The following is an 18,577-nucleotide window of genomic DNA, read 5'->3' on the forward strand; positions in this document are numbered from 1 at the left end:
TGCTTTGTGATAGAAATCTTGCCTTGAGACAGAGTAAGTCTCGGGTCAGCCTTGTGATAGAGACAAGCCTCACCACAGCTGTGTCAGATGCTAAGTCTCACCCTAGACTTGAGACAGAGGTAAATCTCACCCCAGCCTTGCGATAGAACTAAGCCTGACTCTAGCTTTGTGGTAGCTACTAAAAATATTGATGATATGGGTCCCTGGGCTGGACATACCCTTTGGCACTGCCTCTTTGGTGAGAAATATGTCCTTGGGGATTGGATTTACAATGGAAAAAGAGCCAAAACCAGCTTGGCACTGAGTCTGGAGACCAGTCAAGCAGAGAAATCACATCTGGGCCTGAGGCCAGGGTGACGACTACACTGAGGGCCTGGCAAGACTTGACCAAGTTTTCCTGAGAACAAACGAGAAGACAGAACTCAGTAGGGGCAAGATGAATGCCAGGACACACGGGAAGGGGCCTGTGTCTTTTATGACATCTAGTCTGGCTTCTGACAGCAGGGACTCAGTTCTCCCCAGTTCAGTGACCGCCCAACACCCATGCCTGGAAGAAGAGTGAGGCCACTCTGAGGACTGAGCATAGACTCACCTTGCCAGTGATGCTTGTAGTCACACATGCGCGACAGGGCGATCATCATGGCGCAGTACAAGGGCAAGATGGCAGCACAGAGTCGCCAGCTCTTGCCCCGCCCACTCTCCGTGAAGCAGTGCAGCTTGCCCGCCAGGTAGAATGTGGTGAAACCGAGGCCCGAGAAGGCAACTGCCAAAGAGAAAAAGCAGGCATTACCCTAGCAGGTGAGCAGTAGCAAGAATTTGTGTATCTCAGCCTTCCTGCCTGCCATCTTCATGCCCCAAGGTCAAGGCCAAGGCCAAGAGGAACCAGGCACCATGTGTGTGGCCAAATCTGTTCTCCTGCCACAACCATTCTAGAATAAACTTTTAACCATGAGAACGACCCTCCAGGCCTGTATGTGTCTACTCTGTGGCATTCACTCACTCCCACATTCATTCAACAAGATTTAATGATTCTTGTGATGGGTAATCTTGGTTTTCAACTTGACACACCTGGGAAGACGGGACCTCAGTTAAGAAACCACCTTCATCAGATTAACCATGGCATGTCTGTAGGGCAGTTTCTTGACTGCTAATTGAGGTAGGAGGGCCCAGCCCACTGTGGCAGTATCCTCCCTAGGCAAGGGAGCCTGGGCTATTTGAGAAAGGCATCTGAACGTGAGCTAGAGAGCAAGCCAGTACTCAGGTACTGCTTTAAGTTCCTGCCTTGGCTTTCCTCAGTGATGGACTGTAACCTCTAAGGGGAAATTAACCTTTTACTCCCCAAGTTGCTTTTTGTTTTCAGTGGTTTATCACAGCACAGAAAAGCTAGCTGTCCAATATATGCTATATGGACACATGCTAAACAAGGGAAGAAAAAATGCCCAGGACACCATCTCTGCTCTCACAGGGTATGCTGATTTGAAAGAAAATGGACCCCAAAAAGAGAGGCACTATTAGGAGGTGTGGCTTTGTTGGAAGAAGTGTATCACTTGGTGGGCTTTGAGGGCTCTTTTGCTCAAGCTTCCCTCAGTGTGACACTGAGACCATTTCCTGTTGCTCTTTGATCAAGATGCAGCCAGCACCTCATCTGCCTGCACACTGCTAAGCTCCCCGCCATGATGATAACGCACCAAACCTTTGAAACTGTAAGTGAGCCAGCCCCAATTAAATGCTTTCCTTATAAGAGTTGCTGTGGTCATGGTGTCTCTTCACAGCAATAGAAACCCAAACTAAGACACAGGGCTTTGGGGCTGATGGAAGGACATGGCCATTCTGAGAGATTATTTTAAAATGTGCTACATTCAATAAGAAAAAAGTGTACCCAGTTCGGTATGAACTGCTTAGATTAGAAGGGTTGGGACAAGTCAGGAGCCTGAGATGACCCCTTGTGGTTGGTATAGACAGAACATGCAATAGCAGCATCTGCTAAGAGGACATCAGCAAATGCCACAGAGGAGTTGACTTGATGGAGAAGATGGCCATGGCAACCACCTTGAATTATTCTTAAAATATAAAATTATTGTATTTTAGACATGCCAAGACTTAAAACCATGGAGTTTGGATATAGTATACACTCCCCCCCAAGCTTTCATCCATTTCTTTATGACAATATGAATGGATCTGGAAGATACTCCATTAAGTGAAATAAGTGTGCCCAAGAAAGACTGTTCTGATTTTGTTTCTGTTGCTACGATAAATACCCTGAAAAAAGCAACTTAGGGAAGAAAGGGTTTATTTACTAAACAATTCCAGATTACGAGTCCATTATTGTGGGGAAGTCAAGGCAGGGAAGCAAAGCATCGGATGTATAGCCAGTAGTGGGGAGAACTGAGTGCATGGAGCCTTGCTTGCCTGCTCTCAGCTAGTTTTCATCTCTCTTATAGGGGACTGGTCAGGATGTCCCCTGCCTAGGAAATGGTGCTTGTAGATGTAACCAACCGTCTTATTAAATAAGAAACACAGAACCAATGCAAAGAAGAAAGCCAAGAGATCAGAGCCAAGAGCCTTACCCGCCTGTTGCAGCTAGCCTCTTAACCCAAGAGACCTCTCCGAAAGAAACCTACTTCCTGTCTGTTTGTCTTTATATAGACTTTCTGTTCTGCCTTCTCATTGGCTGTAAACCCAACCACATGACTGCCTTGTCACTGCCTGTATGTACAGCCCTCCAGGTCTTCTATGGTATTGAGATTAAAGGCATGTGTCTCCAATGCTGGCTATATCCTTGACCACACAGAGATCTACCTAGCTCTGCCTACCAAGTGCTGGGATTAAAGGCATGTGCCACAAATGCCCAGCTCTGCTATGGCTTGCTATTAGCTCTGACCCCCAGGCAACTTTATTTATTAACATACAAATAAAATCACATTTCAGCACAATCAAAATATCACCATAGGTGCTGCCCACAATGAGCTGGATTTTCCTTCATAAGTTACCAATTAAGATACCCCTCCCCATATACATACACACAGGCCAACCTTTCCTATATAATTTCTCATTAAGAATCTCTTCCCCAGTGATTCCAGTTTGCATCAAATCAACAGTTAAAACCAATAAACACAAAGAAAAACACCATCCATATTCACTTGTGCAGGATCTAAAAATTTGACCTCACAGCAGAGAGTAAAACAGAGGTCACTAGTAGCTGGGATGAATAATTGGAATAGAGAGAGTTTGGGTAAAAGGCATTGAGTTTAATAGGATGACTTAGTTCTAATGCTCTATAGCACAGCAGGGTGACTACAGTCTATGACATCTGTTGTGTATTTTAAGATAAACATAAGTTTCCAAAGGCCCCTACAAAATGTAAGTGTTTGAGGAGTTGAAAATGCTAATTACCCTGACTTGATCCTTCTGCATTGTTTACAAGTATTAAACTATCATACGCTACCCTATAAATAGGTACAAGTATTATGAACATTAAAATTTTTTAAAAGAATTGATGTTGGAGAAAAAAGTTGAGGTTGTAACTCAGTGAGATTTAAGGTTGCTCTTTGAGGGCTAAGAACAATGGTGCTCAACCCTGGTTACACACACAGTCTCCTTCAGTAGACAGGAAACTTAAAAAAACTACTGGTATCCAGATCCCATTATGTGTAGTGGTCTGGCATGGTCGCTGGTTGGGTGCATCTGTTCCTAGGTGCAGCATTGTGTGAATAACTGAACTTCCCCATGGTTACAATGGCTGCCGTGACTGAGTTCAGGGGCTTTCCTTGAGGTCAGGTGCTGCAGCTGCTCACCTCTGGATGGCGGATTTACCAAACTTTCATCTCGATCGGAAGACACTGCTAAATATGAGAGCTCCTACACACCCAGACCACACAGTGACTCGGGGAGAACAGGTTAGACCAATGCTTCGTCAGTCCACCGACAAGTCCAAGTGCAAAGCCTTGGCTGTAGTGTGGGCATCACGAAGAACTTTATTACACATGCAGGCTCTCAGGGGGGCTCCAGACCCGTAAGTGAGGACTGGCTTTCCACAGCACTGCCCAAAGGATCGTATGCACACTGCAGTGTGAGATGCCCTGACTAAAATGTGTCCATCATCCTGCTAGGCGGTCTTTAGATCGATCTCAAGGAGGTAGCATAAACTCTGAGGGGGAACTAAACAACAGTCTGCTCAAAGTTGTTTACAAAAGTGGAAAATGGAAAGTATTTGTTCAGAGGCATACACAACCCAGCTGTGACACCTTCAACAGCCAGGGAGGCGACATGAAAACCCAGATTATGCGGCAGTGTTGAGTGAAAAAAGGACTCAGCAGCAGGTTCCAGGTCAGCACAGCTGTTGTGTATGACAGTGAATGACCTTCAGCTTTTCCAAATTATCTCTGGAAGTTATGTACCTACTTAAAAGGGATCTTGGTTAGGAGCATGAACCTGTACCAAAGTAAGCCTTCCTCAGCCACCAAAGCAAAAACGGTTATAATGGATCCCTATTGCCTTTTTTTTGTTTGTTTGTTTTTGTTGTTTTTCAAGACAGGGTTTCTCTGTGCAGCCTACTCTCACTATCCTGGAACTCACTTTGTAAACCAGGCTGGCCTCGAACTCACAGAGATCCTCCTGCCTCTGCCTCCCGAGTGCTGGGATTAAAGGCGTGCACCACCACCTCCTGGCTCCCCACTGCCTTTTAAACAGATGTTAAACCTGGTTTGTCTCAGGTACACAGATGAAACCAAAGTCAGGAAACAGATGGAAGCTGTACATGTGCACTGAAATTTTTCTCATTACCAGCATTCCAACAGCATATACATGTTGAGGATAAAGCTTAACCTAAAATGTGAGACATGGCACTGCCCAGTGTGGTATGCTAGGATGATAGAAGGGTATTAAGTGATTTCCATAGTGTTCTAAAGTGGAATCATTTGGGTACCATCCTAGCTGGTTCAATAGCTTCTTAATTCCCACCCACATGCACTGGACTCCTTCCCATTCATTTACATTCTCCCATGAGGTACAGGAATGGGAAGGCTGGACAGCTCATTCCTGTTGGCTCTGGCCTCATCCTGAGCTCTTCCAGGAGGAATAAAATGGCCTTTAGTCAATCGAGATAGCTTAGCAAATCTATCCACCCAATTACCCTAAGTGTGAGGAGCAGAAAAGAACAGCCCTGGGGCTCTGTTGGGCTATGGATGGAAGTCTCCAGAATCAGAGAGAAGAGAGCCAAGAAATGCCAAATAGAGTACTTAAAAAGCCAATGAACACTGAGTGGATAAGGAGGAGTAGAAGGGGGGGGGGGAGGAAGAGGAGGAGGACGAGGACAAGGAGGACAAGGAGGACAATGAGGAGGAGGAATTTGTATCCGGCCCATATAAGAATATCTTGAAGACTTCAACACTGATGAGTCAACAGCTCAGGCTACCAATTCTATCTGCACTCTGGCATCTTCAAGAGATGGCGAAGGAATTTCCAACTTCTTCCTGACCTCCGCCACCCAGGAGCTCTCATCCAGCAGTGCCGGCACCAGCTAGGGCATCAAGGACTTTGCCTCATTCTCTGGAGTGCAGGCAGAGTCTTCTCTTTTGCCCAGTGGGAGGCAGCACCAGAATTCAGCCTCTCCCAAGCACTGAGGCCTCTGCCTCTCTTTGGAGAAGGAGTTCCGAGGCCTGGGGACCTGCAGCAGACAGTTTCCTTTGATGCATGCTACTGGTCCTTTGGACAGTACTTTAAAACTGTTGTATGCTGTTACTTTTCTAGGTGACAATATAAAGCTCCAGTTTCATGCTAAACCTTATGCTTGTCACTTTCTTGCTGACATTTATACAGTTATTGAACTGATGTAACGGTTTCTGACAAAAGGCTTCGGAGGGGATTCCTTCTGGCTTGGCAGACACAACTGAGCATCAGGCAGCTCTGGTCCTTTGCACCTCTGCCTTTTCATCAACAACTGAGTCTGCATTAGACCCCACCAAGCTATGGCTGAATAACTGTCATCCCTTATGTGACAGGGGGTTTGGGATCAGGATGCAAAGTTCCATGAGCCATTCTGCTCTGAGGTCCTAAATCCTAGATTCAAATTCGATGAGGAGAGTGAGTAAACAAGAAAGTCATCACAGACAAATTTTACAACTCTAACCATATCACACCCCATTTTCTTCTCAAAGCAACACACTGAGCTGAGCTGCTGGGGCACTTCACCCCACCTTGGAACCAGTTAGATGATGTCCATTGGAAGTGAGAGTCTGTTCCGTGTCTTCCTTTATATGCGTCCCCACTTTCTAACCTGACTTAGAAACAAAACTGAGACTAGAATGTAGCAAGGATGGTAGGGTGCTTGCATGAGGCCCTGGGTCGATCATAGTACCACATACGCCAGGCATGGCAGCACAGATTTATAATCCTAGCACCTAGGCAATGAGAGCAGGAGACAGAAAGGTCATAAGTTCAAGGTCATCTTCAGGTGCACAGAATTTAAAGCCATCCTGGAAACCAGGAGACTCTGTCTCAAAAGGGAATGGAGGGAGGGAGGGAGAACCCAACCCAAATGGAGAAATGGGCTTTCAAACACATAGCCAGTGCACTGTCCACTTTGGAAGATGGGTTTATAAGATACACACACACACACACACACACACACACACACACACACACACAACACATATCTGTCAGTATTGCCAAGAATAAAGATATGCGCATTCACTGCCCTCCCACCCCCCCACATAAAACAGTGAAGTGAGGGTGTTCCAAGAACCTGCTTTTTCGGAGTAGCAAACTCCCAGGTGTTCCAGAATTTGGAACACAAATGCACACACACACAGCCTTTACCACAGATGGGAAGGAAGTAGGCATGGTGCTCTGTGAGAAAAGCATTGTGCCTTTTGCTTTCAGAGTCTGCAGGCTTTCTTGGCTGGAAGCAATTGACTGTAAATATTGACATGAGGCTCTGCCAGAGAACAGCAAAGATGCTCTCCGCTAGGAAGAAGGCAAAGTGAGAATCTCTTACCTTGTTTCATGAACGTGGATGCTCACTCACTGTTTTCAATGACACAAACAAGAGAAATGGTCCAGGAGGTGTGTGTGTGTGTGGGGGTCCACCCAGTGACAGGGTGGCCTGCCTCCCCAGTGATACTGGGTAGTGATCACTCATTGCTCTCTTTGAAATCCAGATGAATGAGCAGAGGTTTGCAGTTCTTCTCTGGCAAAGGAAAGTCCATTTACTGAACCCGCTTAGGATGGCATGTGGCTTCCCTTTCCACCTCAGCTGACTCATAAACCAACTTTCACACTTAAGATATGAGAAAATGGACACGGAAGAAGATTCTTCAAAAACCAGATGATTCTTCTTGTAAGTGGGAAGAACAACCCTAAACTTCAGATGGAAGCCTGAAGACCCCAGATAGCCAAAGCCACCCTGAGCAAAAATAACAATATTAGAGGTATCAGTACCTGATTCCAAGTTATATACAGAGCGATATAAAACCGGGGTGGTACTGGGACAAAAACAGACACACTGATCAGTGGACTAGAACAGAGGGTCCAGAATTAAACACACACACACACACACACACACACACACACACACACACACACACACACACACCTACCTACAGCCACCAGACCTTCAACAAAGGTGTTAAAAAAAACAGCCTGAAGAAAAACCAGTCTCTGTAAGAAATGGTGAGGAAAAGCTGGTGTCTCTCAGAAGAAGGAAACCAGATCCCCATCTCTCACCCCATACAAACATCAACTCAAAACAGATCAAAGATTTCGATATAAGATCTGAAACTTCTAGGGGGAAACACTTCTTGATGTAGGTACGGGTAAGGGCGTTGTGAAAAGACACCGGGACTTAGGAAACAGCAGCAAGTGTCAGCAAATGGGATAACGGGACATTCAAAAGCTTCTGCACGTCTAAGGAAACAGCTGGGTTCCGCCATGTCCACAGAATGGAGGAAACTCTTTGCTAGCTCCCCATCTGAAGAGGATTCATGACATGGTGACATCCAAGCCTAACCCCCAAGCCACAAACAACCCAATCAATAAATGGGATACTGAAATGAACATAGTTCCCCAAAGTACACATTGCTAAGAAGTATACGAAAAAATGTTCAATATCCTTAACTGTCAGTGACATGCTAATTAAAACTCCCTTGAGATTCCATCTCACTCCAGTGAGAATGGCTATCACCAAGAAAACAGGCAACAGAAGTACTGGTGAGCATGGCGGCATGGGGGGGGGGCAAACAGAGCCCTTTATATTGCTAGTGGAAGATGAAATTAATCCAGCCACTGTGGAGATCAGCGTGGAGGTTCCTCAGAAGAATAAATACAGGTCCATCACATGTCCCAGCTTTACCACTCTTGGTCTATGTCTGAAGGACCCTTAAAGTCAGCATACGGTAAAGATGCCTTCACACATATGTATGATGCAGCTCCGTTCACAGTGGTCAAGTTATGGGATCTGCCTAACAGATTCCATTCATAAACAGATGAGTGGATAAAGAGAATGTGGTCTCAATACACAGTGGAGCTTTATTCAGTCCTAAAGAAGAATGAAATCATGCCATTTTTTTTTGGAAAATGGATGTAACTGGAGATAATCATATTAAACAAAACAAGCCAGCCTCAGAGGGATAAACATCACATGTTCTCTCTCATTTGTGGAAGTTAGATCTTCTATAGATGCATCAAATTATTGAGATATATGGCAACACAGCAGATGGGATACTGGAGAAGGGTGGGGGGCAAGAGAGAAAAGAAAAGGAGAATGTGGAGATGAGTACGGTCCATATTCATGACACCCCTGAAAAAGATCGTCTTTATGAAACCATGGACAAGGAAAATAGGAAACACATATAAAGACGATGACCAATGGAAATTTGATGTAAGTGAAACTCTGGGGAAATGAAGATGTGTAAGAACCAATTAAATCATTATGTGTCCCCATTCCCAAGATGCCATTGATTTTTAGATTTATTATTGTTTTTGTACCACATAAAGAAAAAATACTGACATTTGCTTTCTTATCACATTCACTGCAAGATGTGCTCAAACATTAGCTAATTAAAACTGTCTTGTAACTAAAAGAACAAATGAGACAAGAATTGAGGAATCATCCTGCCTTTCCTGTTGTATTTGTAATTTTTGCTAGTAATGAAAAATTTCCAGGCAAGCATCATTCCTGGAACTGGAGACAGCTGTGCTTTAATGGGGCAACCTGCATCGGGTGATATTTTGTTTATGCTCTTAACAAATAAAGCTTGCCTGAAATCAGAGGGCAGAGCCAGCCACAGAGTTAACCATAGAGGTCAGGCAGTGGTGGCACACACCTTTAATCCTAGCCCCCGGGAGGCAGAGGCAGAGGCAGAGATGTTTGGATCTCTGTAAGTTCTAGACTACACTAGATTAATCCCATCTAAAAGAGAAGCAGAGCCAGGCAGCGGTGGCCCACACCTTTAATCACAGCACTTTCGATCTCATGCCTTTGCTACCAGTATTTGGGAAGCACACACGCCTTTAATCCCAGAGTTGAGGACTCAGGGGCATTCTGTCTGAGGATTCATGGAGACAGGATCTCACCTCTCCTTTTGACCTGAGGATTCAGTAGTGATGAGAAGTCTCTCTAGTGACTTGTTCTTTTGTCTCTCTGATCTTTCAGCATTTACCCCAATATCTGGCTCCAGGTTTTTATTATAAGATCAATTAGGATTCGTGGAACACTGCATGAATCTTCCATCTGATTCAAAGAGCTGGGATTCCTTCCCTAAGAGGAAGAAGGGCATCACTAGTACCTCAATGACAGTGTTGGAAGGTGTTCTGTAGAGGCTTCAAAAGCATCTGGGCAAGACCATCCAAAGCCAAGAGTACAGGCCACAAGCATGCCACCACTGCCTCATAGGAGCAGCGTGGCTGCGAGAGTCAAGGACCTGATTTCCTTACCATGGCTACTTTCTTAGAAGAATGCAAGATGCTTTTACTCTCTGGGCTTTAGTAATGAGAGGCTGGGTGTACACACATTCACACACTAAATAAGCAAATAATGTAATTAAAATAAAAAACCTTAAGAGTGATGTCCTGACATTTCTGAGAAATGTCTCTAGTTTTTAAACACAAACAATTAACCCACAATCAATACTGTGTAGACTGAATAAAATTCAACCGTGAGCAAGTAGGGCTGGATCTCAGGATGCCACTCTAAGATCTCACCCTGGGCCTGCTTCCGATGTCCACAGTGTTCAAAGAGAACTCTGAGCCTAAGCTTCCACTGCCCGATTCTCTCTACTGGAGAAAAAAAAAATCACCCAATGGACCTCGAGTCATTTTTCTTAAGGTGATAACAGCTCCAAGTGGAGTTGAGCAGGTGATGATAAGTTCATTTATTCCAGGGAGCACTGTGAGTAAAGGAGAAATGGGGGCTTTCAGGAGCACTGAGTCTGTAGTACCCAGTACTACCATGGAGTCCTGCATGAGCTTGCCTCTTGGGGCCTTCATGTCCACATTTGCACAGTAGGTTAGTGATGTCTGATTTTCCATACTACTGTGAAGACTAGCAAATGGAAACTTCGGAACCCTCCGCTCAGGTCTCGGTAGCTAGCGCTAGCTCATCTCTGTCTCTCTCTGTCTCTCTCTGTCTCTCTCTCTCTGTCTCTCTCTCTCTCTCTCTCTCTCTCTCTCTCTCCCTCCCTCCCTCCCTCTCTCTCTCTCTCTCTCTCTCTGAGTAGCTTTGGAGTTTGTCCTGGAACTCACTTTATAGACCAGGCTGGCCTCGAACTCACAGAGATCCACCTGCCTCTGCCTCCCCAGTGCTGGGATTAAAGGCATATGCCACGACTGCCCAGCTGCTAGCTCATTTCTTATCACTGGCTGTGGCATCTGCCATTGTCTCCATTCTGTGATGCCCTATTTTGAAAGAGAAGCTTTTATAACATCTCCCTCTGAAGCCTCCAGCTCTTTGCTTATATAACTACAAATCCACTTGGAAAGAATCCCAGGGTCAGCATCCAGGGCTCTTCACAGCCCCCAAGTCTCTCAGGAGATGTTAGCAAAATTAACAAACTCGAAGACAGGAAGAGAACAGGCAGTGGACGGGTTTGTCTTCCTCGCTTTGTGGTAGGCTTGGAGCTCTCAGATCAGAGGAACAGACACTCTTGTGCCAAGTGATTTATTCCAGAAGTTATTTCCTAGATGACTCCTTGGAAATGAGTTCTCTCTCACCCTGTCCCTCTTCACCTTCTCCCCAGCTCTCTCTGCCTCCCCCAACATCTGAATTTTGGGGTCAGGGTCTTATGTAGCCCAAGCTGCCTCAAACTATGTGTCTAAGAACAACTTTAAACTCCTGATTCTTTCACCTCTATCTTCCAAGTGCACACACCATGATGCCTGGCTTTATGTGACCAGTTTCTCAATTTGTGGTTTTCCTAGTTTCTCAACTCACAGACTTGGCCTAGCTAAGACACCAAAGACCTGGCTCCTGCCCTGGGGAAGTGATACTGAAGAAAGGGAAAATGAAATAACACAAGCAATTGCATGGAGGACAGACTGGGAGGCGGAAAAGGGCTGAGGGTGACCTTGGCTGTGTGCAGACCAGGGTTGACAGCGTCCAGCCTTGCGGAGAGCTGCTTGTGAGTTCAGGCACGACTAGAATGGCCAACAGCTTCCAGAAGAATCACTTCATCTAGCATCATGAGCCTTAAGATGCCACAAAAAAAAAAAAAAAAAAAAAAAATGGTGGGCTGAGCCCTTGCTGGGAGCCATCTGCTTGTGCAAGGTGGTGGACTGGGCCCTAAGCACCCTGGGGAAGGCAAGGTGAGCCTGGGACCACAGGAGCTACCCTCTCCTGTCCTGTCCTGTCCTGTCCTGTCCAAAGGGGTTCTGAGAACCATCCTGGACCACTTACAGAGGAAGAGTCAAGTGGACCTGGTGGATACAACCTGGCTGTCTTCCTTTTGATGGGAAGTGCTTGGTACTTGCTTAAAATCTTGCAGTTTCTACTATATTTCAAGTTCATTGACAAGCTGCTTCACCTTCCTAGACTTTAGACCTGAGAATCCCATGTTTCTTTGTTTCCTGTAGCTTCCTCTGGCCTATGAACGAAGGGAGTTCACTTTGTTCCTTGAGTCTGGCCCAGATTCTGAGCAGCCATCCCCACAGAACAGAGAGGGCCTTGCTCTTTCAGAAGCCCAGGGGATTGTGAGATCACTATAGCAGACAGAAGGACAGTCTCCTGACCCCAACCCCGCCCCCACCCCCACCCCCACAATTTCTAGAGGGTGTGATGCGGTCTTACTCCCTCTCACAGTTGCCTGGAAACAGTGCATTTGCAAACCTGACTCTGAACTTCTTCCCCTCTATTGGGCACACCCTTGCCTTCTTCTTTTGCAAAATCTTCCCTTATCATCATGTCTGCCTCCTCTCTGTCAATGTGTACATTTCCTGAGCATCTAAAACGTACAGACACGGGAGCCAGGGAGATTCCTCAGTGGTTAAGAGCAGTAGAAAAGAATGTAGTAACAAAAAGAATAACTGAGGATAGATGGTACCCATCCCTTTGTCCACATTCTAGAGGCATCAATCCTAGAAACAGGCATTGGCCCAGGAGAGGACACAGAAGCAGAGGAGCATTTTTTTTTTTAAATAAGAGAATCCACCATGGCTTCCCTCACCCACCCCAGGGATGGCTGAAAAATGTTTATCAGGATTCAGAAATGTTCTTCCTGGGCCTGTGGAGAGCTGTGGGTAACTGACTGGGAAAATGGGAAGTGGCTTTGCACATTAGAATATCCCTAGCTACGGCAGGTCTAAAGCCTCGGGACAACTTTTCCTTTCTCAGCCTGGATGATATGTCACAATGATTTGAAACGTAATATAAGACTAAGCCTTCAAAAGGGAGAAATTACCTTTCCCATTAGGCCTTGAGGGGAGCTGATAAGAGCCTGGGCAGGATTCCCACAAAGATAATATTTTAATGGAAAATGCTTTTATTCCACTTCCAAAGCCTTGGCATAACATAAATTTGATGATGGGGTCTGAATAGTAATGTGAATGCTTGGAAAAGGCCGAAAGGCAGTAGATTTGACCTGTTCTATGTGCTTATCTGATTTCTTTACTTGGATGGTGGGGGGGGGGCTTTGGCTACTGGACTTTACAGAGTCGCAGTGGCTGCCACTGCCTGGTATCCTCTGAAAACAGCTTCCACCCGCCTGTCTTTTATGAGATGCCATAGTGAGACAGCAGAGAGCATCCCTAAGGCAGTCACGGCAGGGATCATAATGAATGATGAACCAAGCACATAGCACAGCCCTAATCATGTTAACTTTCCCCTAAATAGAAAAGTAACTCTGATTGGTCAAAGGAGCATGAATAGGATGTGTGAACCCCTCACTGGTACAGCCCAAGCTGCATTCAAAAGTGACCAATGTCAATTAGGATGACCTCTATTTCTATACAGTTCCTGCCATAAGAGCCATAAAAGACTCTCCTAAGCTTTTACCACGTTTCCTTAATAAGTCTACATGTGCTCAGCTCACTCCATCTGCTTCCTTATTCTTCTGGGGCATGGGATAATGAGTTCAGAAGCCCTGCGTTAGGGTGCTTTGCTGACCACAACAGTCTGTTACCCCAGCTTCTGAAGTTATACCCACAAAGAGCTAAGGATAGCTCTGTCACTCTCAAAGAACCTCCATTAGTAGTACTGGCTGCAGGATTTGTTAGGGAAAACAAGCCTTCAAGAGCCCCTGGGGTATTGGCCTGCATGGGAAGGGCATGCAAGTAAGCTTTACATGCAGATGTGCTTCCTCTGTGGGGCATGGCCAAGAGAGAGGTCTGTGATGGGTGCTAGCCAAGAATCCATACAAAGCTCCTAAGCTCTGCATAATGGAAGGAGTCTCAGGCATGGTAGCTCATACCTATAGTTTCAGCACTCAGAAAGCTGAGGTAGGATGGTTTGAGTTAAGGTCAGCCTGGGATACACAGCGAGTTTCAGGTCAACTTAAGTTCCAGACTCCATTGGAAAAAAATACATATTGTAATAAGGAAGGGGGAAAGGGACTGGACAGGAAGTTACATCCTGAGCTATGACAGGCCGTTTTGTTGTTGTTGTGCTTGTGAGGAAAATAGCAGTCTCAGACATTCCCCAGCTGACCGAGTAGCATTCAGAGATCCCCAAACTTACTTGTGTTTTTCCCTTTGAAAATAATCTTTGTATAACTATAGATCAGACATGATCATCTCTCATATTAAGAGAAACTGACCATAAATATGTCAGAGAGCTTCACTTCTTTGGCCTTTGAAAAGGATGTCTCCCTATTACTTATATTTAAACCTAAATAGATGAGTGTTTTGTTTATAAGAAAAACATGTGATTGTTTTTTTAAATCTGGAGGGCCATGTTAAATTTGGGGAAGAAAATGTATTATACTATCATGTCTATGATGTTCACAGACAATTGATAAAACTGATCAAGAGATTTTATCCAGAAAGTCAGTTTCAGGCTTCAAATCTCTCAAGACAGCATGTAAGTGATGTCAGTGAACAGAACTCCTCTGCTGGCTTTCTTAAACTGTCTACTCCAAGTTAGCCTCATCTCCTGAGTGTTGGAAAACTTGGGTTCTAAATCATCTTACATGGGCATGGTGTCTTCCACAGAGATCTCATCTATTGGCCAAATGTGGACAGTCACACCTGTAGGAAAGCACTTTGTACCCGGAACCCAGCACACAGCTGTACAGTGCTGTCATTTGCAGAGCTCGGGAAAACAAAGACCCAGGAATACTGACTGGAGAAGCTGGGCTCAAACTCAGACCTGTCTTATGCTGTGACTTAAAACACAGGTGCTTTCTCCATTCTCTCTGTCATTTCCTTGTGACTGTAGAGCTCCAGCTAGACAGCTGTCAGATAGACCCTCTCACCCTGTTATCTGCCTAACTTTAAATTAGTTTTCCTTCCTTTTCTCAGCATAGATACACCCAACAATTCCCAAACTCAGGACTTTAGATCTTCTAATTGGAGCTATATAATTATTATGGTTATTTATTATTAGTATGTTACTTATTATGTGTGTTATGTTTTAAACAACCAAATGTTGATAAAATTAAAAACAACCTCCCCTTAAACACATCATTGCATTGAAAGAAGAATTAATGAGAGCAGGATTTTCCCGAACGAAGAGATGAAGGAAAGAGTTAGGCCATGGGCACCTGAGTATCGTCCATGAAGGCTCTGGATCTATACCCATAGACATGGTGGGGGTGTCCTGGGGGGCAAAATCTCAGTATACTCAAGGCTGAGACTGTGTTGCAGGAGAACTGAATAAGCCCCAGGACCTGAAGACTATACAACCTTCCCAAGAAAAAGGACAGCACAGACACTTTTCAACCTCCATCCCTGGGCTGTGTGGAGAGATTTAAGAACTACCAGCCAGTATCCATGGACTTGCTGTTTAGTTTATGATCCTCATATGGGCTCCACAAATCTTTAAGTGAAGAATTAACGTTTTGAGTGGTCCTGACAAGGTTGTGCTATGATGCAATTCATATAGGAATTTAACATTCACCCAGACTCTCCCAAATAGCAAGTTCTAGTAAGAAAACTCAATCACAAAAGATTTCTGGTATCATGAATGAGAACACACAGAGCAAGCTGACTCACCATCACCTTAGATATCCTAATGACAAAGCAGAGACTATAAAATCACTATATTCAGTATGTGTCAAGATTTATTGAGAAGTTTGGAAATAAGAACAGGATAGTCATGATTAAGGAATTATAAGATAGGTGTTTTAAAGATTTCTTTTTTAAATTTATGTATATCCATGTGGGCTCACATGACTTGATGTGCACCATGTGCATACATGTGCTTTTGGAAGGTAGGACTACCTGAGTCCTCTGCAAGAGCTCTTAACCACTAAACCATCTCTCCAGCTCCAGAGTATGTATTTTAAAGACAAAAGAGAATTTCCATAAATGAAAAATACTAACTATAAAATTTATAAACTCAACAGAGGTTAAATAGCAGGTGAGACAAAATTGAATAAAGAATAAACAAAATAGAAGATTCATTTTTTATATAGAATTCAACTAAAAGACAACAAAGGAAGAAGAATGGAAAATAAAGGAAAAGTTGGAAGAGAAAGAGGGGCTGGAAAGATAACTCAGCTGTTAAGAATATTTACTGATCTTGTAGAAGACCCAGTTTCGCTTCCCAGCATCAGGAGGCAGGGCTCACAGCTGCCTGTAGCTCCAGTTTCAGGGAATTTAGTGATCTCTTCTGGTCTCCTTGGGCACCTGGACTCACATGTAAACATCGACAGACATATAATTTAAAGATAGATACAGGAGCAGATAATAGGATGAGGAAATCTAACAAATGTCTCACTGATACTCCACATGAATGAAGAAACAATTAATAGAGAAGAAACAAGATTCAGATCCATAGCAGCTAAGGGTATCTCTAAATGTTGAAAGACATGTTCATAAAGTCAAATGAATCCCAAATAAGACATGGGAAAGAAAAGCTATGCCTAGAAATATAATAGTAAATCTTTAGGAAATAAAAGAAAAGGCAAAATGTTACCAAAAAAACTAGCAAAAAAGGAAAACTCATTCTGAATAGCAACAAGACTTACAGATAACTACAAATGAACCCCGAACTAAACACTAAAAGATAATCAAATAATATTCCTAAGGTTCTGAGAGAAAAACTGTTAAATTAGAACCCCACATTGAATAAAGCTGCCTTCTAAAAATGACAGCACATAAAATTTAGAAAATTGAAACAAATTTTTACAGAAAAAAATAAGGAAACCGAAAGCATATATTTTCAGTGAGGAGTGGGAAGGCTGGGTTAGAAGAAGGAAAGACAAGGAAAGACACTGACATTAGCTGACCTATGCCTGGGCTGGGGGCTCTATTGGAAAGAAGGAACCAAAAATCAGGCTTGGCATTAAAACACAAGACAAAATGAGTAACTTATACTATACTCATCAGACCTAAAGCAACTACTGTCTTTACACTGTTTAAAGAAAAGATTGCTCACTCAAAACTTTGTTAACTATGTGTATCAAAACTGAAGTTTATAAAACTTTCAAAGGCAAAGAAGAAAAATATAGACGTAGATGTGAGAATAGTACAAAAAGGAGAAAGCATACAAAATTACTATACATAGTCTCATATTTCAATAAAGACTAGAAATGCAAATGAAATTATTGTCTTAAGTTTTAAGTACATAAACAGGGTATAGACAATAGAAAAAAACTAGACAAATATTAAACACTAGAAAGCTGGAATCAATATTAACATAATATTACTTTTTATTAACACTGCTATTTTTAGCAATAATTAGATCCTTGAAAACACATGGTAACATTTGCATATGATTTTGTGCCTATATTTCACGATTAGTTAATCACCCCTGTTAAATAATGGCAGGGTGCCATGAAAATCACACATTTCGAGAGCAAATGCAGAGCTGGAAATGTCATCAAAGTGATCACAACAAGGACTGCGCAGGTTCCCACGGGGCCACCAGGCACCACTTCATACAGGACACTCCTGCTCACGTCTCTCAAACTGCACCTCTTTTCATTGTGACAGTTCAATCTTTGCAGGGCATACCCTCCACGTGCCAGGGCTCTGCGAGCCAGGGAGAATAAGACACTAATGACCAGAAAGTGCTGGATTTGGTTTTTCAGAGACAAATACAAGCTATAATTACAGAGCCTTTAAATTGCATTTTTATGATGATAGTGATTTGGTTAACCAGAAAACAGAAAGCATGTTCCTCAAGAGAAAGCAGAGAAGGTAGCCTACCGGAACGTCGGCTCATTATTCAAGTGCAATGAACTCCAACTAATGCTTAATTACGAGAGGCGCGGGGAAGATCAGAGGAGAATGAGACATGGCATCTCCCGAGGCACTTGATTGATTTCTCAGATTACAGAATTCAAGCTACTGCAAATTCGGAACACATAGACCCAGCCAGAAAGGGCCCAGGGAGCACACTCAGCTTGTGGAGGGAATGAAGGCCGAATGAATGAGACTAGCTGGGCTGCCTGGGCCAGCTCTTAGACTGGACCATATTTCAGACTTCATCACTATTTTACTTTTCCAGTGTAGCTATTTTAATATTAATTTATGTGTTTAGGGGGTACAGGTTGGGGAACATGACACGTGTGTTGAGCTCAGTAGCCAATTTGTTGGGGTTAACTCTCTCCTTCTACCACGTGGGGTCTGGAGAGTGAGCTTAGATTCTCAAGCCTTTACTGGGTAAGCCATCTTGCCTTGCTGTCCCAAGTGTAGCTGTTTCTTAAGGTGAAAACACAGACTTCATTCTCCATTACCCGTGATTCCGCCATTTGTTAGGACGTTCTACATGATTTTCACAAGCTCAGGAAAAATTCTAAACCAAAGACTTGGATTATTTCTTTTCTTTGAAAATTAATACCAATGAAATGCACTCCACAAACATGAAAATGAAATAAAATTCCTTTGTTATAATTTTTTTGAGGAAAAAAAAACACAGCTGCATGGATCATCAACTGGAGATTTCTTTGCTGACAATGTCTTGATCTAAATTCAGTCAGCCCTTCCT

The 18,577-nt window shown here is 43.8% G+C and overlaps 1 protein-coding gene across 1 annotated transcript in view; it reads right to left on the reverse strand.

The window, feature by feature from the left end:
• Positions 1-18,577, reverse strand: part of Plpp4 (phospholipid phosphatase 4) — a 129,279-nt gene that overhangs the window by 13,802 nt on the left and 96,900 nt on the right. The window contains exon 6 of the mRNA XM_028868102.2: positions 593-763. Coding sequence (XP_028723935.1) covers positions 593-763 — 171 coding nt within the window. The remainder of the gene's footprint in view (positions 1-592; positions 764-18,577) is intronic.

Source organism: Peromyscus leucopus, chromosome 1 (genome assembly GCF_004664715.2).
Source record: "Peromyscus leucopus breed LL Stock chromosome 1, UCI_PerLeu_2.1, whole genome shotgun sequence".
Lineage (NCBI taxonomy): Eukaryota > Metazoa > Chordata > Mammalia > Rodentia > Cricetidae > Peromyscus > Peromyscus leucopus.